The sequence below is a fragment of the Helicoverpa zea genome, chromosome 25, assembly GCF_022581195.2.
Source record: "Helicoverpa zea isolate HzStark_Cry1AcR chromosome 25, ilHelZeax1.1, whole genome shotgun sequence".
Taxonomy (NCBI): Eukaryota; Metazoa; Arthropoda; class Insecta; order Lepidoptera; family Noctuidae; genus Helicoverpa; species Helicoverpa zea.
This window is the reverse complement of record NC_061476.1, coordinates 1,115,690-1,136,557: the sequence shown is the minus strand read 5'-3', so window position 1 is coordinate 1,136,557 and position 20,868 is coordinate 1,115,690. Positions and strand designations below refer to the sequence as shown.

Here is a 20,868-nt window from a genome sequence, read left to right as displayed (position 1 = left end):
ACATCCAATCAAGGTCTTAATAATCAATTCCCCTCATCAAAGGAACCGCTAACAAATGCACAAACCACAGGTGTACTACCAACTGCAAGATTTTCCAAACCTATTGGCAGTTCGGCATATCGATTTCGCTCTTCAAGAATCCGTAGTGCATAGTGCATACATAAGTGAAGTTTGTAGCCTAGTACAAGTAATTGTGGATAATCGTGCATGCTCCCGGATGCAATGCAGAATGCAGGCTGCAGTACCTTCATGTACTAATAAATACACTCACTGGGAAGAATTCTAATAAAGCTGATGCGTTTTAATGTGATGTTCGCGGGTTTTCCTATGTTAGGAGTTTATGTAACGTGTGTGTGAGTATGATAGTTTTGATGCGCTTTTGTTTTTATTTGTGCGAGGTTTGATTTCTGTAGCAAGAGAATTGTAATAAACTTTTTGGTCAGAAAAATATGGGGAATAAAGAAAGTACCACATGGTATGGAGGTAACAAAGTTGTAAAAAAGGACAGTACATATTACGAGATTTTTGAATTTTTTTATCTTAGAAAAATTTACAATTGTCTGGTATTAAAACAAATTTTAATTACGACGTTCACGACGAAATGTGTACGAATTGATTAAATATAATTTAAAATAGACCAACACATAAAACATATACCAATTAAGACGACCTTCTTTCCCAAAGGCCGATACACCACTGCAGTAAACTTATGAAGAAACAAAAGCAAAACTACCCACAAATCATTAAACCCAATAGATACTGCAGTGATACGGAAAATTGCATGGGACTGTATTATCGAACTACCTTCCAAACTTTGTGATTTATTTATCTCTGAAATTGTGTAACCCGACCATTTTAAGAAGCTAATATTTTCCTTGGCATCCTCTCAAATGGTTGCCTCCTCAAATCCCCAAGGTTATGCTAATAGTTTTAAAGTATCGGAGAATGGCTTTATGGGTATGTTAATAGGTGCTATATTTTATGTAGCGGAGTTATTATGTTTTTCGTAGTTAATAATGACTCTAGATTTTCTTTCGTTTAAAAGCATCCTAGATATCAAACCCTTTAAAAATAAACATGATCTCTTACTCATTGTATTTTTTCTAAGCTTTTTCTTCTTTAAGGTCCCTTTTGACTGCGGTTTTTCTAAATAGAATTTTAAAAAATACTGTCCCTAAATGGCGCTTCTGTCATTTACGTTATCGTTATGAACCCGATAGAAAACCATTAAGAATTTAAAAAAAAAATCAAGCCAGTAAACCATTTACATCTACCACAATTATCATTTCAATAACAAAAAATATATTAACATTATCTCCCAAAGACGCAGCTCAGATACAGTCTAGTCTTTTAGGACTAGATTGTTTTAGTATTGTAGATTTATCTTAGAAACAGAACCAACTAAACGTCGATTACCGCCGAACATCTCGCCACAACATTGTGCACACATTGTATCCGAACACAAATACCCCAAGGTTCTATCCGTCCTAAATTAAAACGACACGTCAGCAAACCCTATTTTATAACCTACAAATCTTGCAAAACTGTCATATTATATCTATTCATGTCAGCGACCTCGATTTTCTACCAAAAAGTTTTAAATACGAAGATCTTAATTGGTTATGGTTCAATTTGAAGGAAAATTGGGTGTTTAAAAATAGAAGGCGTGTTGTCGCGGGTGTTTTGATTATAGAATGTCATTTTATATCTCTAGCAATTTTTTTTTTTAAATAATTGTTGCCAGTATCAAAATGTCATGAGCTCAGTAAATACAAAGGAGTATTTAATTACTATTCATATAATATGTCACTTATAAGTTTAAAAGTAGACGAGACACAGCGGCTAGACAAGTTACGTCATAATTTTCCCGAGGTTTTTCAATACATAAAACAAATGGTTTAAATCTTTCACATGTTTTACTTTTGACTTATAAGGAAGTTTAAGGAAAAGCTTATACAGATCTACTTAAGCAGTAGTCAGATGTCCGAACTCTAAACGCATTGTGAATTACCGATCTCGTATGGCGCCGTCGAAAGAAAACGATACATATATCAAATACACATGTAAGGGAAAGTACGATATAAACAATCCTTTCTTAATCCATACTAATATATTTTTGTTTACTAATTTAATTCTCCGAAACGAATGAACTAATTTGAAAAATTCTTTCAATATTGGAAGGCACACTCTTCACAAGTGACGTAGTCTATATTTTATCCCGGTACAGACAATAGTTTACACGGGACGCGGGCGAAACCGCTGGAAAACGGCTAGTAATTTTATAAGTAAACGCGAAAGAAACCCTGTCACGCTTTGACGCCAAAAGAGAACTTAACCAACAGATTTTAATGTTGGGTACACAGATAGTCAAGAGCCTGAAAAAGGACATAGGCTACTTTTAATCCGGCTGCACAAAGTAGTTCCCACGGAACACGGGATAACCAATTCACCCCTCCAACCCTACCAAAACACTTCATAAACCAAACAAATTAATATCCAACCATCCCATTAATTCCTAAACCACCGTTAGACCAAAAAACCCAGCACAAGATCGCTATTTAGTTAAATTCCTTTCACGTAACACAAGGTAAGCTTCGGCCAATGCACTCTCGACAATTATTTGCAAATTCACCACTAGAAGTCAGATCACGCGCCACGACTTTTTTTTACAATGGCTTGACGGTGCGTATAATAAATATGTTATGTTAATCGTATTGTCAACTGTCATTGTTGCGTAAGTGACGTGCGTTCACCCGGGTTTGCTTGCTATTTGGGTCAAATGGTTTGTCTGACCTCTAAGGATTTCGGTGGCGATATTTAGGTAGGTACTTTTTGGATTCGTTTGGGATCTGATGCAGTGATTGAAAAATAAAAGAAGAAGAAGAGAAATGAAGAAATGTTAGAATGTAATTAGTGTTTTATATAGCACCTTATGTACGTTGGTTGATGGATTCAGTATTTATTGTGGTTTGCCGTTATGTTTTTAATGTACCTTAGTACGCAACAACAAATAAGTATTGCTGTGTCAGGAATAAGGAAAGGATTGTATGTTGAATATTTTCTTCATAAGAATTGCGAGAGATGACTGTTGGTCGAATTTTCTTATTTACTTTAAAATGAAAAGAGTAAATAAATACACATAACGAACAGCACAGAACTTTAACAACATAAACACTGCAACCCAAGACCGTATCCCATAACTTAAATCCGAACCATAACGATGTTACAACAAGCCCCCGGTCCAACCTACCCCATACAACCCCCTATAATCCCGGGGCGAAATTACACAAAATTACTACCGACTTGCTGCAATCCCGCTAAGACGCACCACTGTCTCAAATCCCGCAGATGACGTTTAACTGCAATCGTATGCAAATAGTTCCCGTGTTGTCCCGGGATATGCCGGGATTACAGGCTACCCACGTCACTAATCCTCGGCTGGTAGGGTTGTCAGCGGCTTATAGTAAGATATGGAGTAGTGCTGTGTTTGTGTTTGAAGTTATGATAACTGGCAGCCTATTGGCGGTTTGTGGTTCATGATTTGCAATGGTGGATGTTGGCGAGGCGCCCGCGTTTCCATCATGGCGGCTGCCGGAAAAATTGATGATTATACCCTGTTTGTGTTAATTGTTTGTGTGGGTAACAGTTTTGGCTGTCAAATTGGTGTCTGTTGTTGTTTCTTTGGTTCTTAAGTAATTGAGTCACTTTCGAGATATAGTACCTTAAAGAACGTTATTTTAGCGTTAATTTATATGAGAGATAAGTCTCTTAAATTTAAGTTCACCGAATACATAAACGGCCGTTTTTCTGAAAACGTTTTTACTTTGAAAATTAAACGTAAAAATTCATAGCACAACAGTTGTTTTAAGAATTATACATTCAAGATAATTCACAAAATGCCATAGAGACTTACATGCTTTTATTTACCTATCCATGTGATTATTTTACGCTGACTCCTTTAACCAAACAAATTCTCGAATTGCAACTTGAAATTAACTAGACAAAAATCACTCACACTTTCACCCAAAAAACAAAAGAGAGTGTTCCAAAAAAAACCCCATCACAATCGGATCAGTATCACAGTTTATGTAAAGGACAACATCGCCTAGTATTGCCATACTCATACTAAGTAGGTCCGCCATTAAATCTTCAGTTAAACATGCGTTCACACTTAGTTTATGATTCTATACCAGGCGTGATACGGGAACAGAATATTTAAAACCATATTAGGATAGTTTTGTTGGTCTAAAAGTTGTGATAGGTTATGGGTGATTTTTGACATTTCTTTGGGTGAAGCATGATTGTTTTATGAGATCTTTCTGTTTCAAAAAAGACGGCGAATCTGACTTTTTACCCGACTGCCAAGAAGGGTAAGGTTTTTTTATGTATTATAAGATGATTCTGACTGTAGCTGGTCAAGAAAACATCAGGAAAGTCTACTGAACTTTTACTAATTAAATTATGACAATTATTTATAATAAAAAGAGCGTTAAACCGATTGAAACACAAATTCACACTTAGTTTATGATCCTATACCACGCGTGATACGGTAACAGAATATTTAAAACCATATTAGGATAGTGTTTCGCTTGTCTAAAAGTTGTGATAGGTTATGGGCAGTTGACATAGGTGAGTGGTGACATATTTTTAAGTGAAGCACGTTTGTTTTATGAGATTTTGTTGTTTTAAAAAGTTTAAACTTAATAATAAGATCAAGCTCCAAAAGCAAGCAAGAGCTTGTTGTAGTTTTTTAAATAGAAAACAAACAGGAAATCTTAAATGCTTCTAGCTGAAGCGTATGAAAATGGATAAAAAAGCTATAAAACAATAAAAGATTGCTTTATTTTAAATCGATAGAAGCACTGCTTATGGAGCCAAATAGATAAGTACACCCCAAATTGAGAAACAAGAGGAATCTTAATAAATAACACTATTAAAATAATAGAAACCAGCTAATGGACAGAAATCTAAACGATTTACTTCAATTCTTATTCATAAACAAAGCTAAAATGTTACAATGCCATTAAACTACACACATTTAGAAACCAACGATACAAGATTAGCGACCATAACTGTTTATTGAGATACACAATGTTGCAAACGTCTTTATAACAAAATACGAACTGACATTACCCAGTATTGCCAACGCCAAAAACATCCAGACATAATCCCCAACTTTACTCATCAAACAATACATGCAAACGAAACTTGGACCGACTGAAACAAGTAAGTACCGCTGAAAAATCATTAGGGAACTACCTACAGACGGCAAAAATAAAAAGTCATTTCTACACTTAAGTTTAAGTGGTCCACCGTTTCAATAGGCGCCGCCGTCATTAGGAGAAAGGAGTAATTAAAAGTTCTATAAAAAATAGAGCGAGAGAACAAAAGTCCGGCCGATCACAATGAAACAAGGAAACTGGAAGGTGTAAACATTCCATAATCAAAAATCTTGTGCAACTGTTGAACTATAAACAAGATAGTGTTTGGCAAAGCTGCAAGGCGGGCCCGATTACACTGCGCCATCATTCCGTTGCTTCATTCAATATTTTTTTTACCGAACGCTGTAATTTCTTGGCTCGAACGCATCCGTTTACATGCCAAACAATAAATTTATTAGTCGAACGGAGGAGTGGCAACACTAAACTTACGTCACACATCGACACGTCACCGATTGCGTCACGTTTTTGACATTTTCGAATTTCGATTTTGGAGCGCGTCGCGTTCGATTCGCGTGGCGCGCGTTACATAAGACACGCGCGTCAAGGTGACTCGCTCCAAGCTACTACTGAATCTATTTTAGTTCCAATTTCATAAATATCCCGTGACAGCTCATCTCTCCTCTCCCGCGTCTTCTGCACGCCGGCGGCGGCCATCTTCGATGCTCCGAGGCTTGCGTAATGATCAGGAGCGCTGGTGTCGCGGGACAGAAATACCCGGGCCGCGGCCTGTCTGTAGCCGATTGAACCCGCGTCCTTGCTAATTTTAAAGTCCTTTCTCAAAGTTTGGCGTTTATGAGGTAATAGAGGTATGACGTCGAGCTGGCAGCATGCCGGGAGTACGCCGGACCGAGGAAAAATTGTGAAGACGACCGGCCGCGTGTGCGGTTATATTTAGCTGTCCCCGCGACGCACCTTGAGGGACAAACGGCGCGGCAGCCGGCCCGGCTCGCCAACACCCGGCCGGATAATGGACTATCGACCGGGTAAACCGGTGAAAACGGTTCGAAAACTAATCGTATATCAAACGTTACGCGTATAGGAGCAGCAGATGCGCTAACCAAAATTGCCGGCCGGCCGGCTCTGCCATCAATATCGGCCGACCTAATTGAATATTATACACCAATTTGTGATCGCGAAAATCTGGCTGGGAATATGCGGTGTCCATATATCGTGTGGTGTATCGCTGTTAATGTTTTCTATGGGCATGACACGGTGCAGTGTTGCAGAACTAAATTTAGTATGCCCGAGCCCCTGTTTTAGCTCGGCTTGGTGGCGTTTGCGCAACGTGGTGCGAGGGAGACGGCGCGGTCTATTATCGGAAAAATGAACGCAACGGACGTCGGCCGCAAGTCTCGGATCTTTGATTCCCGTCGGGATACAGAGTCGGAGCCTGATTGATACATACTCGGAATCTGTCGCTCATTCGCTAGTTTTTCGTCCTATGATGTATGAGCGTGACGTTGAGATGTGTGGTCGGTTTATCGGGAATCGTCACGGCTAAATATAATGTTGATATGGAATAATCATCAAGCGATTGGGGTCGTACAATATTTTCGTTTCGAACCTGTGTGTGAAGGAGCATAACGAAACGATGCCCATAACACATAAAGATTCCGCCTAAAAGAAATAGCTGAGATATCTGAATTCAATCTAACCCGCAAAGTTAATGTAAATAAACATCCGAATTGAGAAATTCACTCTTTTTGGAAGGCAGTTAACAACTTCATTGTCACTTACACAAATTAAACTACCATCTAATAAACTATATACATTAATGTGTAATCAATAAACCTATTTACGAATACATAATAAGAATTAAGATAGTGAACAAAATTTTCGTGACATGTGAAAAAAAATATGTTTTCTTCTCAAATTTTGTAGGCACAAAAATATTGCATACGAATTGCACCCGAGAGCGTTTAGTCATACTTTTGACCATCTCACAATAAATGCCAAGAGATTACTCAAATCCAAAGTAGGGATTTTGTGTGCCGAATAGAAGTAAACTCCTTTATATTTTTGTATCATCTTGTTCAAAATCGTTACTCATATAAAGCTCAAATAGCTGATAGTTTTAACGCGCTAATCTAACGGCTCCGGTAAAAGAAAATCTTCCCGTGTTTGATAGCCCATGCTTGCTTAGAGTAGTTCCCACAGAACGAGGCCCCAAATACCTAAATGGGCTATCTTACACTGGAAATAATTTCGTATATTTCGTGTGCCTCGAAAACTGTTATAATTTAAATCAACTTTCACAGAAGTTTTAACGTCTATTAATGACCGTCTTTCTGAAACTCATCGTCCTACCTTTAGCTCTATATACCAAATATATGTAAATATTGTTGCACTTTACCCAGCTATGTCATCCACGTAATGACACGTCTGGCAAGCGTGATCCGTGTCCAATAATATCAGTACTCGTATTTATATTGTGACGGTGATTCACCTGATATGTATCCGAAGAAAATTGCTGAGAAAAAACTGCATTTAATGACTTGAAACCAAAAAAATAAGAAAATGTTCTTTTGGTTCGTCGATTTTAAATCGCCTTGTATACCAGTGTAAAACCAAAAGTATTTTTATTGACTTTCTAAAAAGGAGGACTTTCTCAATTTAGTTATGTGATGGACTTTCCAATATACCTGATTAACTCACATTATTATGTAGCTACCTAACGAAGCAAAGTAATTAAAAAAGCTGGTCATAGCTTCTTAACTTATCAATTTTATATGATATCGTAATTAAATACCGTAATATTATTTTATAAAACATTGTATTTCTTGAAAATATTTGTTGTAAGTAGGTAGGTATATAAATTCTTCTTCTTAATCGGACACTCTTGGCAGAGTGGTCGTGATCATGGATTGTCTCTGGCGGCTGCCTTTGCGATTTCTCTCCACTTCTCCCTGCTGGTGGCGTTCCGTGCGCACTTCACAATTGAGCTTGATGTTACAGATTTTATGAGGTCTGTCCATCTGGTTGGCGATCGTCCACGAGAACGCTGTCCTTCTATTCTCCCTTGCACAACTAATCGTTCCATTGAGTCTTCATTGCGGATGATATGGCCAAACATTTTAAGTGTTCTTAGTTGCACAATCGAAGAAAGTCTTTGTTTGATGTGAAGCTCTTTTAATATGGATACATTAGTGCGGTGTTCAGTCCAGCTTATTCTATGGTATATAAATATATAGTTACAAAACGACTAACCTACCTAACTTTTAGCCTAAGTAAGTTATGAAGGAAAAAGGAGCAACAAACACCAATTTGACGTCTGCTACAAATAAAGAATAAGTATCCACATTTTACAGTATCGATATTAAACTTGAAAAGGTAAAAGTAGCCCAAAAAATAAAAGTAAACTTTCAGGTACAGTTCTTCCACATGAACGAGCATTTATCAGCGACCGTACCTAACCGACAGCCGATATAAAATGATACACATCTCCTGAAATACGTATAAAATATGGCCGTATCTATTTCTCAGAAGCTTTTGTTGTCAGCCACAGGTCTGCACCGAGTTTTTGAAGTTAACAGACGGAAATCGAATTTGCACAATCGTCTGTAAAATGTTTAATATTGGTTTGAGACTGTTTGAAGTAATTTAAAATGTTTAAGGAGAAAGTATTTCTCTAGAAGCTGTAGTGTTGATGATAATGTATAAGTAGGTACTTCCAATATCAGTCATGTGCCTAGCCTTTTTCAAACTAAGTTGGGGTCGGCTTCCAGTTTAACCAGATACAGCTGAGTACCAGTGTTTTACATAGAGCGACTGGTCAATTCAGTTACCCAGGCAACCCGAGGACTGGTAGTCGGATTTTCGGAGGTTAGCCGGACATTTTCAGTCAGACAGTTAACCGAAGTTTATTCCAAAGTGGTTGACAAAGATTATCAAAAACAAATTACAGTCAGGACGAGAACACACGCAGACATTCACAAAACGAGAAGAGGACATTGATAACTGATTCCAGTAAATTCTAAAACCTCTATAAATCCAATACTATATCTCCTAATTAAACCCAAAAACCGCAAGGAAGTAATATTTCATAAAGCTAGTTAGTCAGAAGGAATAAGCAGTGTCAAGGGCGGTATATGCCAGTTGGCAATGTGGCAATAACACGTGGTAGCGGCCATGTTGTGACGTCACACAGGTGAGAACTGCTTGGTGAAGTTTGACGTTTGTTCTTTTTTTTGGAATTCGAATTTGGAATGAGTGAATGGATTGTGTGGGCCTTTCTATCATAGACAATATTATGAAATTGATTCCGATTTTTTTGTTTTCATGATATTTATCATATTTTTCATGTTGATATAAAGTTTCGTTTCTTTCGAAACATGCTTCATCGATAGTAAAGATACCTTTTTTCATTCAGAACATAAATACATAATATATACACATATTGTTTTTAATGTGAAGGCAATTTCTATAAAAAATACATCGTGCAAACTGGCTACGCCGTAGTAAAGTCTATAGAGCCTTAATATGCCGTCGTAGCAACACAACGTAACTAATACTGAGGTAACTAATAATTTAATTTTCTTCTATAGGTCTAGCTGGACCCCAAATTCCTTAAGGCCCCAGTACACGTTGGCCCAAGTGCGGCCAATACACGCCATCACCAATGTGTACACGGGGTATTGGTGCAGGTTGGCGGACATTTGTCAAGGTTGGCGCGCATTCGGCGAGTTGTCGGTTTTTTGGGCACACATCAAAGGAATCTTGGCCCAGCTTGGCGTGTGGTGTTTACACATTCGGCCAATGTTTAGTTCGTCACCGACCGCTGAGGATAAAGTACACTTTTGTGTTGCGTGTAAAAATAAGTATAGTAGTAAATATAGTAGTGTAGTATAATATAAATATATATAGTAGTGTAGTTTAATATAAATATATATAGTAGTGTACAAATAAATAGCCGAAGCCTTAATTACTTCGACGTCCATCGCACGTGGTTTACCAGGCAAGAATGAGCCATGCGCCAATGTGTAAACACCATTTGATCGTGGCCTACATTTGTGCATTGCACAGCTTGGCCCAACACAGGCCAACGTGTACTGGGGGCTTTACGCATACTAAAGGAACTCTGCCGTATACCCAAAAAAAAAGTAAATTATGCCTATGTCCTTTCTCAGACTCTTCACTATTTTTGTACCAAATTAATTCATTAAAATTGGTTCAGTGGTTTTGGCGTGAAAGTGCGGCAGACTAACAGAGATTTTTTCATTATAATATTAGTAAAGTTACTGCTTGATTTTTTCGACCTCTTCTCAAAAGCACGGCTGTCTTTAAAAGCTTAATTAGACTGACCTGAAAATCACGGGGTTACACAATGTATAAGAAACTGGGACAGTATGTAGACACCTTAAAATAACCCATGGGATACCATTAACTACATTTTAACGAGGCCTACGAAGCACAGTACCTATAGTTCTGCGGATTTGGGTTTGATTCCGGGTTGAGCTATCATCGTTTAGATATGGTTTTTAACAGTTTTACCGAAACTGTGGACTAAGGTCTCTTAACTAAGTGGTAAGGTTTAAAGGATTCTGATTTAGAGTAAACCGAAGCAAGTTGAAATATGTCAAACATCGTGTCTGTGCACCTTAACTTGAAGCAATACTTCGAAACTGGAAATATCCTTACTTTAATATTATAAATATGAAAGGAACACTGTATATCTGTTTGTCGCACTTTTATATGTAAACTACTTCTTAAAACAATTTTAAGGAAGTTTGCCACATAGAGAAGATAGTCTGGAGCCAGGACAGGACATTATATTCTTTGACAATATAGGGTCAAAAGACGAGACAAAATACAATAACAGAAGAACTACATTTGACTCACAAAGCTATTGTTTCCATGATCCTAAGGCCCTCCAACAAATCTGCCCAAAAACAACCTTTTCCAAGTGGATAATCTCCTTGGAAGTCATGTAAAAAAACATAAACCTTAGTAACCTTAGCAGTCGTAAATTCTACAACTCAACAGCTAATTACTGTAAATAAAACTACTTTTACGGATTTTATCGCGTTATATTAATATTATTTAATCCCGACGTTTCGGATCCTTTACAGCATCCATGGTCACGGGCAGACTAAGGTGTTGGTCGTCTTGATATATTAGTTACAAACAGCTACCCTACATTTTGTTGATTATTATTGACAATCCGATTCACGCAAAACGAGCTCACTGTATCCATAGGTCGAGCAGTTGTAGGCTTGGATTTTGATTTAATAGTTTCTATGATGGGATTCCAAGCAGGTGGTATGCACCAGCCATCTTCTCTATTGAAATTTGGATGTTTTTTAATTTCAATAGCCTCGCGAATCATCCTAGGTAGGAATCGGTTTTCTCTTGCAAGGACTTCAATCAAAACCTACTTCAAGCCGCTGAAGAAGATCAGTCAATTCTTACCACCTGTCAAGTGTCACATACCTCTACAAGATGCGGGTGTATACAAGCTTGAATGTGATTGTGGTCTCTCTTACATAGGCCAAACTAAAAGAAGCATAGGGACCCGCGTAAAAGAACACATCGCCGATGTCAAACACCGCCGTTCCAGACAGTCAGCAGTTTGTGAACACACACTAGACAAGGCCCAGCATTACATCAGATTTGATAAACCACAAGTCCTTGCAAGAGAAAACCGATTCCTACCTAGGATGATTCGCGAGGCTATTGAAATTAAAAAACATCCAAATTTCAATAGAGAAGATGGCTGGTGCATACCACCTGCTTGGAATCCCATCATAGAAACTATTAAATCAAAATCCAAGCCTACAACTGCTCGACCTATGGATACAGTGAGCTCGTTTTGCGTGAATCGGATTGTCAATAATAATCAACAAAATGTAGGGTAGCTGTTTGTAACTAATATATCAAGACGACCAACACCTTAGTCTGCCCGTGACCATGGATGCTGTAAAGGATCCGAAACGTCGGGATTAAATAATATTAATATAACGCGATAAAATCCGTAAAAGTAGTTTTATTTAAATGTCTAATATTCGCGTAAGTGTCAGAAATCAATAAGCTAATTACTGATTACAACCAGAACCTACGCTCATACTCGTGGTGGTCAGTTTAATTCCTCACACGGCTGCGCCCGCGCATAGTCGTGACTCGTGAGGAACACGCCATGCCACGTGCGAGCCTGTCATGTTTCCTCAATCAGGTTACCAGTGCGGGGTGGGCAGGAATTGTGAGTTGTGGTGACCCTTATTTTTTGAGACCAAGCATTAAGCGAGAAAAGCATCTGATGATGTACTGTTGTAGGTGCAGAGGGAAGGAGTGTCAGACTTTTATTGACAAACTAACAAACTTGCGCGAATAATGCCGTAGCTCAAGTTATTAACGCTAAAGTCACTTAGTGAATTATGGTAAGTCCCTTGTTAAGAAAAAGGTGTTCGGATTTACACTAGTATTGACAGTTCCTGTATTAAAAAGTTGTATTATGATAATGCGTAAGTTGTAGTGGTTATTTGATGGAGATAATCTTTTCAATTTCCCCGATAGTGTACATGAAAAATATATCGGAGCTCATTGGCCAGTTAAGTTTTCGTAGGTTTTATGAATTGGAAAAGTATAGTGAAACAACGGGATGACGTAGGTAGACCTCTCAATAAAAGTAGCTCAGAAACCGGACATTATTTTCTCCATTATGAATATAATCCCCTCTTCTCCAGTAAGAAACCATTATTTTGTTCCGATAATAATTGTAATTTTACTTGAGAGGTACTGTCACATAGTAGGATGAAGAACACCCGAGGATAAGAGGAAGGAACAATAACGATGATGAACAGTAATACAATCAATTTACACATTACGATATATCATGACCCTCCTGTCTATAGGCACTAGATCTTTCCTAAAGACAGCTTTGTCAACCAAAACCGCGACTTTTAACCGTCAAGGTCGGTTCTCCTGTCCGTTGGCACAGCAGCCTCAGTTGGCACCAGATCTCGCTATCTCCTAACCTAACTGTTATGTGCTACCATTTAAACTTAACTCAGATTGCCGTTCCTGAGTTTCCAGCAGTTTTTAACACGAATTAACTTTTATTTTTAACGAAGATGACTTGTTTTTGGGAGATTTTTGGCGGTGGTTAAATACCTAGATGTTAAGTTTGTTAGAATTTTAACTAGACTCGTTTTTGACAGCGGTTTCACCTACATCTCATGGGAGCTACTCTGCGAATCCAGATAAAAGAGAACCTAATTGCCCTCCTCGTTAAATGGGCAAATCTAACATGGAAAGATTTTTTCCGTATCGTGAAAGCTTTTCCTAAAATTAGCGTATTAAAGACAACAAACAAACTATAGCTTTATAAATATTAAAGATTGGCTTCAAAATTGTTTTATCTAAGTTACATAATATGTCCCCGCGATTTCACCCGCAACCTAGGGAAAATTTATCCCGCACCCGAATAAAATATAGCCTACAATACACGGGGATAGTGCAGCTTCATATATATGTCCTACACTTCTGGTTGATCTCCTTATATGAGAATAGTTGCAGTGGCCGACGATCGGCAAAGAAGACATGATCACTCTCTAAAACTTTGAAAATAATTGAATTCACTTCTAAAAAATTCTGCCAAAAACAATGCATTCTTAATAACTACTGCTATCTCAAGGCCCACTTCAACTACAACCACTGACTTCTAACTCCATGATACATAGCACTAACTTCGTCTACAATTTATGTAACAACTTACTTCAGCATCAGTATGCGTTCCACCATTCTTGTTTACGAGATAAAACCTTATATTGATGTTGTAAATCATGGAAGGAAAACATGGGGGTAAAAGCTGAAGGTTTTCTGGGAAATAATCCACTTTGTGTGTGTTTGTTAGGCTTATCATCTAAGCTTAGTAAGCTAGGCGTCAGTGAAGGGGTTGTTCTTATATTGGGGAATCAATATCGCGAGTGTGAAAAAAACATATTGAAAAAAAATTGAAACTGGTATAATTTTAACTTTTTAGGCAATCCGATTGCTTATCATTTTGTTCTATGCGACAGGACGAGGTGAAAATATATTGGTTAATTAACACTTAGACCCCGTTGCAACATTTAACTATAACGTTAACCAAACCATGACCAAAATCAGCGATTTGACAACTGAAGATGGTTCGGTTAACGTTATAGTTAAATGGTGTAACTTTTCTTTGAATTAATAGGTTGATAATGAATATTATCATTAGGAGAATTTTAGAGTGTGAATTTACTATGAGTCCTGAACGAATTATATTTCACAACATGAATAGAAAATATTATTCACCACAACAGCAAAACATCGTATTACCATAACATCCCCATTAAATATCATAGACAATTAGCCAAATGAAACACATAAAAAGGTTGTATCAAGGATTTACGGCCTCTCTACATAGATATTAGAAGTAACCCCTCCTTGTCTATGCGTATTTATTTCTTCCTTATTTTTTATTGTTTCTTGCAGAGAGACAATAAACTTTATTTCTGTTTCTCCTCAATATGTTTTTATGTTCGTATTTGTGTATCTAGTATTCTACAAAACTTCATGTACTTGAAAATAATGGTTTAACTTATGGAATTCATAATGGGTTCAAATGATAGATTCAAATGGGAAATTTTATGGGGCGTTTTAATGAGAAGTTTATCATTTCAAACGCATTTACTACAGTTTTATAAAAGTACGTAGAATAAAATATGAAACATGAAAATGAGTACGTAGATTAAAAATTTAAAAAATCACTGACTCTGAAGTAGAAATGTCTAGTAGCCTACACATTAGATTTAAAAAATATGAGAATTTTATGTTGTAGTGTGATTTCATAAATAACATTAAAATTAGACTTGTCTTCAAAAGAAAAATGTAAATAATTTCCATGAAACACTAAGCCTACAATAAAATTTGCTGACGTCGTTCAGAAAAACAAAAAACACCCAGAATATTTCACGCCGAAAAACAAATAACATTCGTAATATTTAAACGGTCACGACTAAACATAATTTCAGTTTATTTATAGATCCAAAATCCGCTGTTTTATTAAACACGCTTCCTAATGTCGTGGCAAGATCATATTAACCCATTTCACTATCGAAATATCTTCACAGTTTCACAAGTTTCCATTTAAAAACTAGCCCCTTTTACTCTAGAAAGAAACACGTAAAAAACAGTCAAAAATACATGAGGTTATATACAGGCAGAATACAATTTACCTGTGAGCTGAAATCGAAAAAAAACATCAATATACAGATCCAATTTACTAATGGATTCCTTTGCTTGGAGTAGTGAAATTAAAAAAAGGGAAATTTAAAAAAATAACAGGTACGTGCAACACATTCTCGCTCAGGGTAGTGCATTCGGGAATCATGCACATATACAGAATTATCGACTAAACACACCGGCTCAGGAAATAAAAAACTTACTAAATCTGCAGAAAAATAGTCGATTTTATCTCGAATTTACCTTGTGTAATCATAATCATCTGCGGAGCCTTTTCCTAACTATGTTGAGGTCGGCTTCCAGTCTAACTGGATGCATCTGAGTACCAGTGTTTTTCAAGGAGTGACTGCCTATCTGATCTCCTCAACCCAGTTACGGGGGCAACCCAATACCGCTTGGTAAGACTGGTTGTCAGACTTACTGGATTCTGACTAGCCGTAACGACTGCCAAAGATGTTTTTTTTATTTCCTCAGCCACTTTTGTAAATGAATATAACGCTACATTGATTTTTCATATTCTCTTTAGGTACCTATAGAAGTATTAAGTTCTGTCGTTTTAGAATCGGTCGGAAGTAAAATACATAGTTTCTTAATGAGTTATTAAAAAAATCAATGTAGCCATCCAATTACAAATAAAAATATACACATTGGGATGCGTGAATCATTACAATAATGACTGATTTATTCCAAAATTAACTTTTAGTCATTAATTTACGGAATTTTATACACGGTAGCAAGAAATGATTGAGCTGTCAAATAACTGTCAAAGTTAGGTACGATTCGCATATCCCAAGAGAAACATAGAAAAAAAATGACAAACTAACAATTATTAGGGATACATTAAAATATCAACATTAACAGTTAGTGAAAAACATTCATACATCGAGTGGCAAAAAGGGTGATAGAAGAAATAATAGGGGTATACATCGAAACACCGATGCGTCGCGATCTTCAACGCCAGCCGGCCGGGTACTTTGGCCGTAGAGGTTTTAATCATGTTCAACCTTTTTAGACATTGCAAACCTTTTTTTTGAGACCACGCTTGAGTTTTTCTTTTTTTGAAAGTTTTTAGAAATGGAAGATTTTTGTCGTTATTCTTTTGTCTTTTTTAAATGCTCGATTATGTATTTTTATAGAATCCGATGTTTTTATAAGATAGTTTTTAAAATGTCATTTGTATACACTCTTATAACCAATTATTACATTTTTATAACAAAGATTTCCTTTTTGAACTTTCTCTTATTGCAAGGATGTCTTGATTTTTCTAAGATCCAAGTTTAAATCATATTCCTAAACGAAAGGCTGTGTCTTCATTATCAGTTAATTCATTAAAATTGTGCTTTCTAATTTGTTCCATTTCAGATTTTCATAACTGTAATTTCATAACACTGTTATTAATCTTATTCTTCTTTCTTTCTTCTACAAATTACTCTCTTATTTTTTTTTGTCATTTATTTCCCGAATAACATCGCTCTTTAAATCAAATCAAATCAAATCAAAACGTTTATTCGCGTTTTTTACGTTTCCGCAACATAAAAAAATGGCGAAAACATCATAAAATTCTTATTTCTTCCTTAAAGAATCTATTATTCTTTATAGTTTCATTGATTTCTTATTGTATTGTAATCCATCTATTTGTAAAACGCACTTATTTTCTTTAACATCATAATCTGCCTAGCCTTTTCCCAACTATATTTGGGTCGGCTCCTCGTCTAACCGCATTCAGCGGAGTACCAGTGTTTTACAAGGAGCGACTGCCTATTTGATCTCCTCAACCCAGTTACTCGGGTAATCCAATAACATTAGTAAGACTGGTTGTCAGACTTACTGGCTTCTGACTACCCGTAACGACTGCCATAGATGTTCCAATGACAGCCGTTGCTAGTTTTCTTTTATTGATTCGTTAATATTTTACATACATTTATCCTTTAAATTATTATTCTACATGAATAAACATCACCATGTTTTTAAGGTTTTTTCTAAAAAGAAATAAGTTTTAATCAAATGCTTAGTTTTCCAAAGTGAAATGTACCGAAATTAAATTAGAATTTCAAGTTTCTGGTCGGGTTATCTCTGCTGAATAAGCTTTGAATGCTCGGCTAACTTGGTGTACGTTACCTTGCCTAAACTCAATTTATACTTAAATATATTACGTATTTAGAAGCTGTATTTTTTAATGCTGTTTACCGGGTTTTAATTTTAATAGTGGTGGACAAAAATGTTTAGTTATTTATCGTGAAAATATGCTGTAAAATATTGAAAACGCCTGTGTAGGAAATTATTGTAGTTTTTTTTTCTTATTTGTCTGTTAATCAATTACTTATTTACTTAAAATTCGGGATTGCTCACCAACAAAACTAGGTAACCGAAAAAAAAATCTCAACTATTTACCGAACGTAAATAAATAATAAATAGTAAAATCAATCGATTTATCAGTATAACATAAAAAACTAAATGTTTATACTACGAATACTCATCATCAAGATCAAGGGCGAAGTATTAGGGCACGGAGCCAATAACTCCAAAATCTCCAAGATATGGACAAAATAAACGAAAGCTTTTCAACACTTAACTAATGCTGTATAAATAAACAAACAATAAAGAAGAATTTGTGAAACAATTATCTTTTAAACGCATAAAAACGTGAACTCGACTTTTATGCGAGAGCTTATTAATTTACGAAATATGATATAATGAAGTGCCCCAATCAATAGAATATAGGGCCTTGATATAACCAAATATATTTAAACTCAGCAAAGATTAACTGAAATGAAATAAGAGAAAAATAATTAGTAATAACCGAGCACGTTTCAAAAAACCATGTTATCCTAACCTAAAAACCAATACAGCATAAACACTACAAAAGAGGTTCCATAACCCGCATAAAACCTTCTTGAAATCCAGAAAGTTTTCACAAAACTGCAAGTAAATTGTTTTTGCAGTCAGATAAAGCCGATTTTAGCAAAACAGGCTAAACTGCAGAGGCGATGGGCGTTATGCTATGTTATGCCGTAGTTTCCCTGCAGTCAACTTATTCACATCTTAGCTATACCATATTGATTCACCAACCTTTTTACGTATCTATTATTGTTTAATCTATGGTTCTGTATTGTTTTTTTTTATTGATTAGCGTTGAGTTTTAGCAAGGAGTTTAGTTGTAGGTTTTTTGGTGTTAAAAAGTTTGTTTTTAGTGTTTATTTTTTTTAATGTTTCTGTACTTTAACGTGGTTTAGTAATTCTGTAATTGTGGTTTTGATGAATTTGATAGGGATTTTTATTATTAGTAGCTGTGAATAATCTTTCTGATTTATTTAAGGATGACAATAAACGAAAATGATTGTCATTCTGAGTCATTTAACATTCGCTTCTTAGTCATCGAATTGTTTCTTTTATAGCAATGTTACGAACTTAATTTTAGTCTAGCATTAGAGAACACGAGTTTTAGACGTTAACATTTTATGATGATTCTTTATTGTAAATAATTTAGTAGCATTTGAAGGTTAAGCTCTCTCATAAAGATTCGCAATGAAATCTAGTTTTATATTTATATAATATGCTTTTGTATTATAATGATTGCATCCTATATTTACCATTATTCGGTACCTCGGAGCTTTTTGTCGTGGAATCACAGCAGCTTCGGCATTTTAATTCTGCACTGAATTGTTTTAAATTCAACGTACAACACAGCTCGTAACTGTCAATCTTGTACGAAAGCATGCTTATCGATCTGTTTACACGGACTGTTTTGAACACAAAATTTACCATAACGAGAACCGTTACACTTGATTCTTTTAATTCGAATTCTTCTCAATCTTGAAGTTGAGCGTCGAACACGTGTTTTTTATTTTTCTTTTATTTTTTATGTTACCTTGTTACTAGTGATGTGGGCAAGTCGCATCCAGCCTACAACATTAGAGGATCACGTGCGTCCACACATCGATCTGACGGCGAAATCGGTACGTCCCGAAAATACCCGGGCGGCCGACGCAGTTTAGGTAAGCAACATTAGCTCACAACATCTGTTAATATGATCATTGTTAATTACATATGGGTTTGTTGTTAATAATTGTAGCCACCTGTCCCGAGGAGGGCGCTTGCAAGTAAGTCGCTACGTCGTCCACCATGCAGGCTCGCGGGAGGTCGGGGAGGAACATAATACGCTAGAGGGCGCGCATATCGCGTGTGGGCTGCGCGGCGCCCCGCGACCGACTGGCGCGACTCGCCGACCCCCTCCCCGCGCGCGCCGCCCCGCCCCGCCCCGCCCTACGCACAGGGCTGACGGCAAGCTTTTCCGGCTTTTTCCTAAGGTTTTTTTAGGCTGTGGGTGCTATTTTCGGGTTAGATGAAAGCTGTTCGAAGTATTGATTTTTTATGTGCATTATTTTTTGTTTGAGATGTAGAATGCTGACGAAATGTATGTTAAAATGACTTTGCATCAGAACTGTACTGCATAATTATTGATTGAATTAGATATAATAAGTTTAGATAATTCTATAATTTTATCAAATCTCTTATAACAAACCCTCTTCTACCATCTCTAAATGTCCCTAAAACAACCACAACTCCAAAATATATAACTACTCAAAAAAACGCATAATTACACAAGCATAACAACAAAAATGTATGTATATGTAAAAATAGCATTTTCTCGTGTACCAGCCCTACATCCGTACGTCGTAATGCATTCGCGGCACTCGCCTCGTCTCGGCGCCACTCGGACCCGATCGGTAAGCGCTCGGGTTCCCTCGGAAAGCTCTTTCAAATTCGGAACATAGACATGACATATCTGTTTTCGTTAACAATGCAATTTCAATCCTAAAGCTACAACTGTAGAGTTTATTTTTCTTTGACAAAAAAAAGTTCAAGTGTTGTGTTTGACTTTTGAAATATCCTAATTTAGCTCAGTTTTTGCTGAGTATTTTAACTCTTATTGAATTGTGTGAAGGCTCAATTTAGCCCGCATGCCTTTTTCAGCTGACGCGTCTATAAATGTCACATTATGTGTGTTTGTGTGCGTGTTTTTTTGTCTGTGAGGGTTAAAAACACATCTTGGGCGGACCGTGGTGGAGCGAATTTAGGCAGATTTTTTCCCTGTTAGATAATAATAATTTTCTTATACTTAAGACGTCTTGTTTTTATGAAAAGTCAAGTAGGTCAGCGAATAAAATAATAAATGGTAACCCTGAATGTATTCCGCTGTATAAAAGTTTATATGTGTATCATTTAAAACTCAACGGACTTTTGGAAAGTTGAACTTACTGAAAAATTTTAAAGACGCGTTGAATAAATGACTAAATTTGGTGCTTTTTGACTTTTCTTGATCTTCGGTAGTGGTTACGGGTAGTTAGGAACCAGAAACTTTGATGACTGCGTTACCTACATTTTGGGTATGAGGAGGTCAGATAGGCAGTCGCTCAATAAAACACTGCACTTATGTACTCCC

The 20,868-nt window shown here is 36.5% G+C and overlaps 1 protein-coding gene across 11 annotated transcripts in view; it reads right to left on the bottom strand.

Annotated features, from left to right (window-relative positions):
- Nucleotides 1-19,630, bottom strand: part of LOC124642657 (nuclear factor 1 B-type) — a 47,302-nt gene extending 27,672 nt beyond the window's left edge. For 9 of the 11 annotated variants that reach the window (XM_047181229.1, XM_047181234.1, XM_047181231.1 and 6 more), the window contains exon 1: nucleotides 19,502-19,628. In XM_047181229.1, the coding sequence (XP_047037185.1) occupies nucleotides 19,502-19,579 (78 nt within the window). In that variant the 5' untranslated portion in view covers nucleotides 19,580-19,628. Of the gene's footprint in view, nucleotides 1-5,651; nucleotides 5,779-19,470 lie in introns of those variants that run through there. The other 2 variants (XM_047181239.1, XM_047181237.1) reach the window with 2 other exon arrangements.
- Between the last annotated feature and the right edge of the window lie 1,238 nt (nucleotides 19,631-20,868).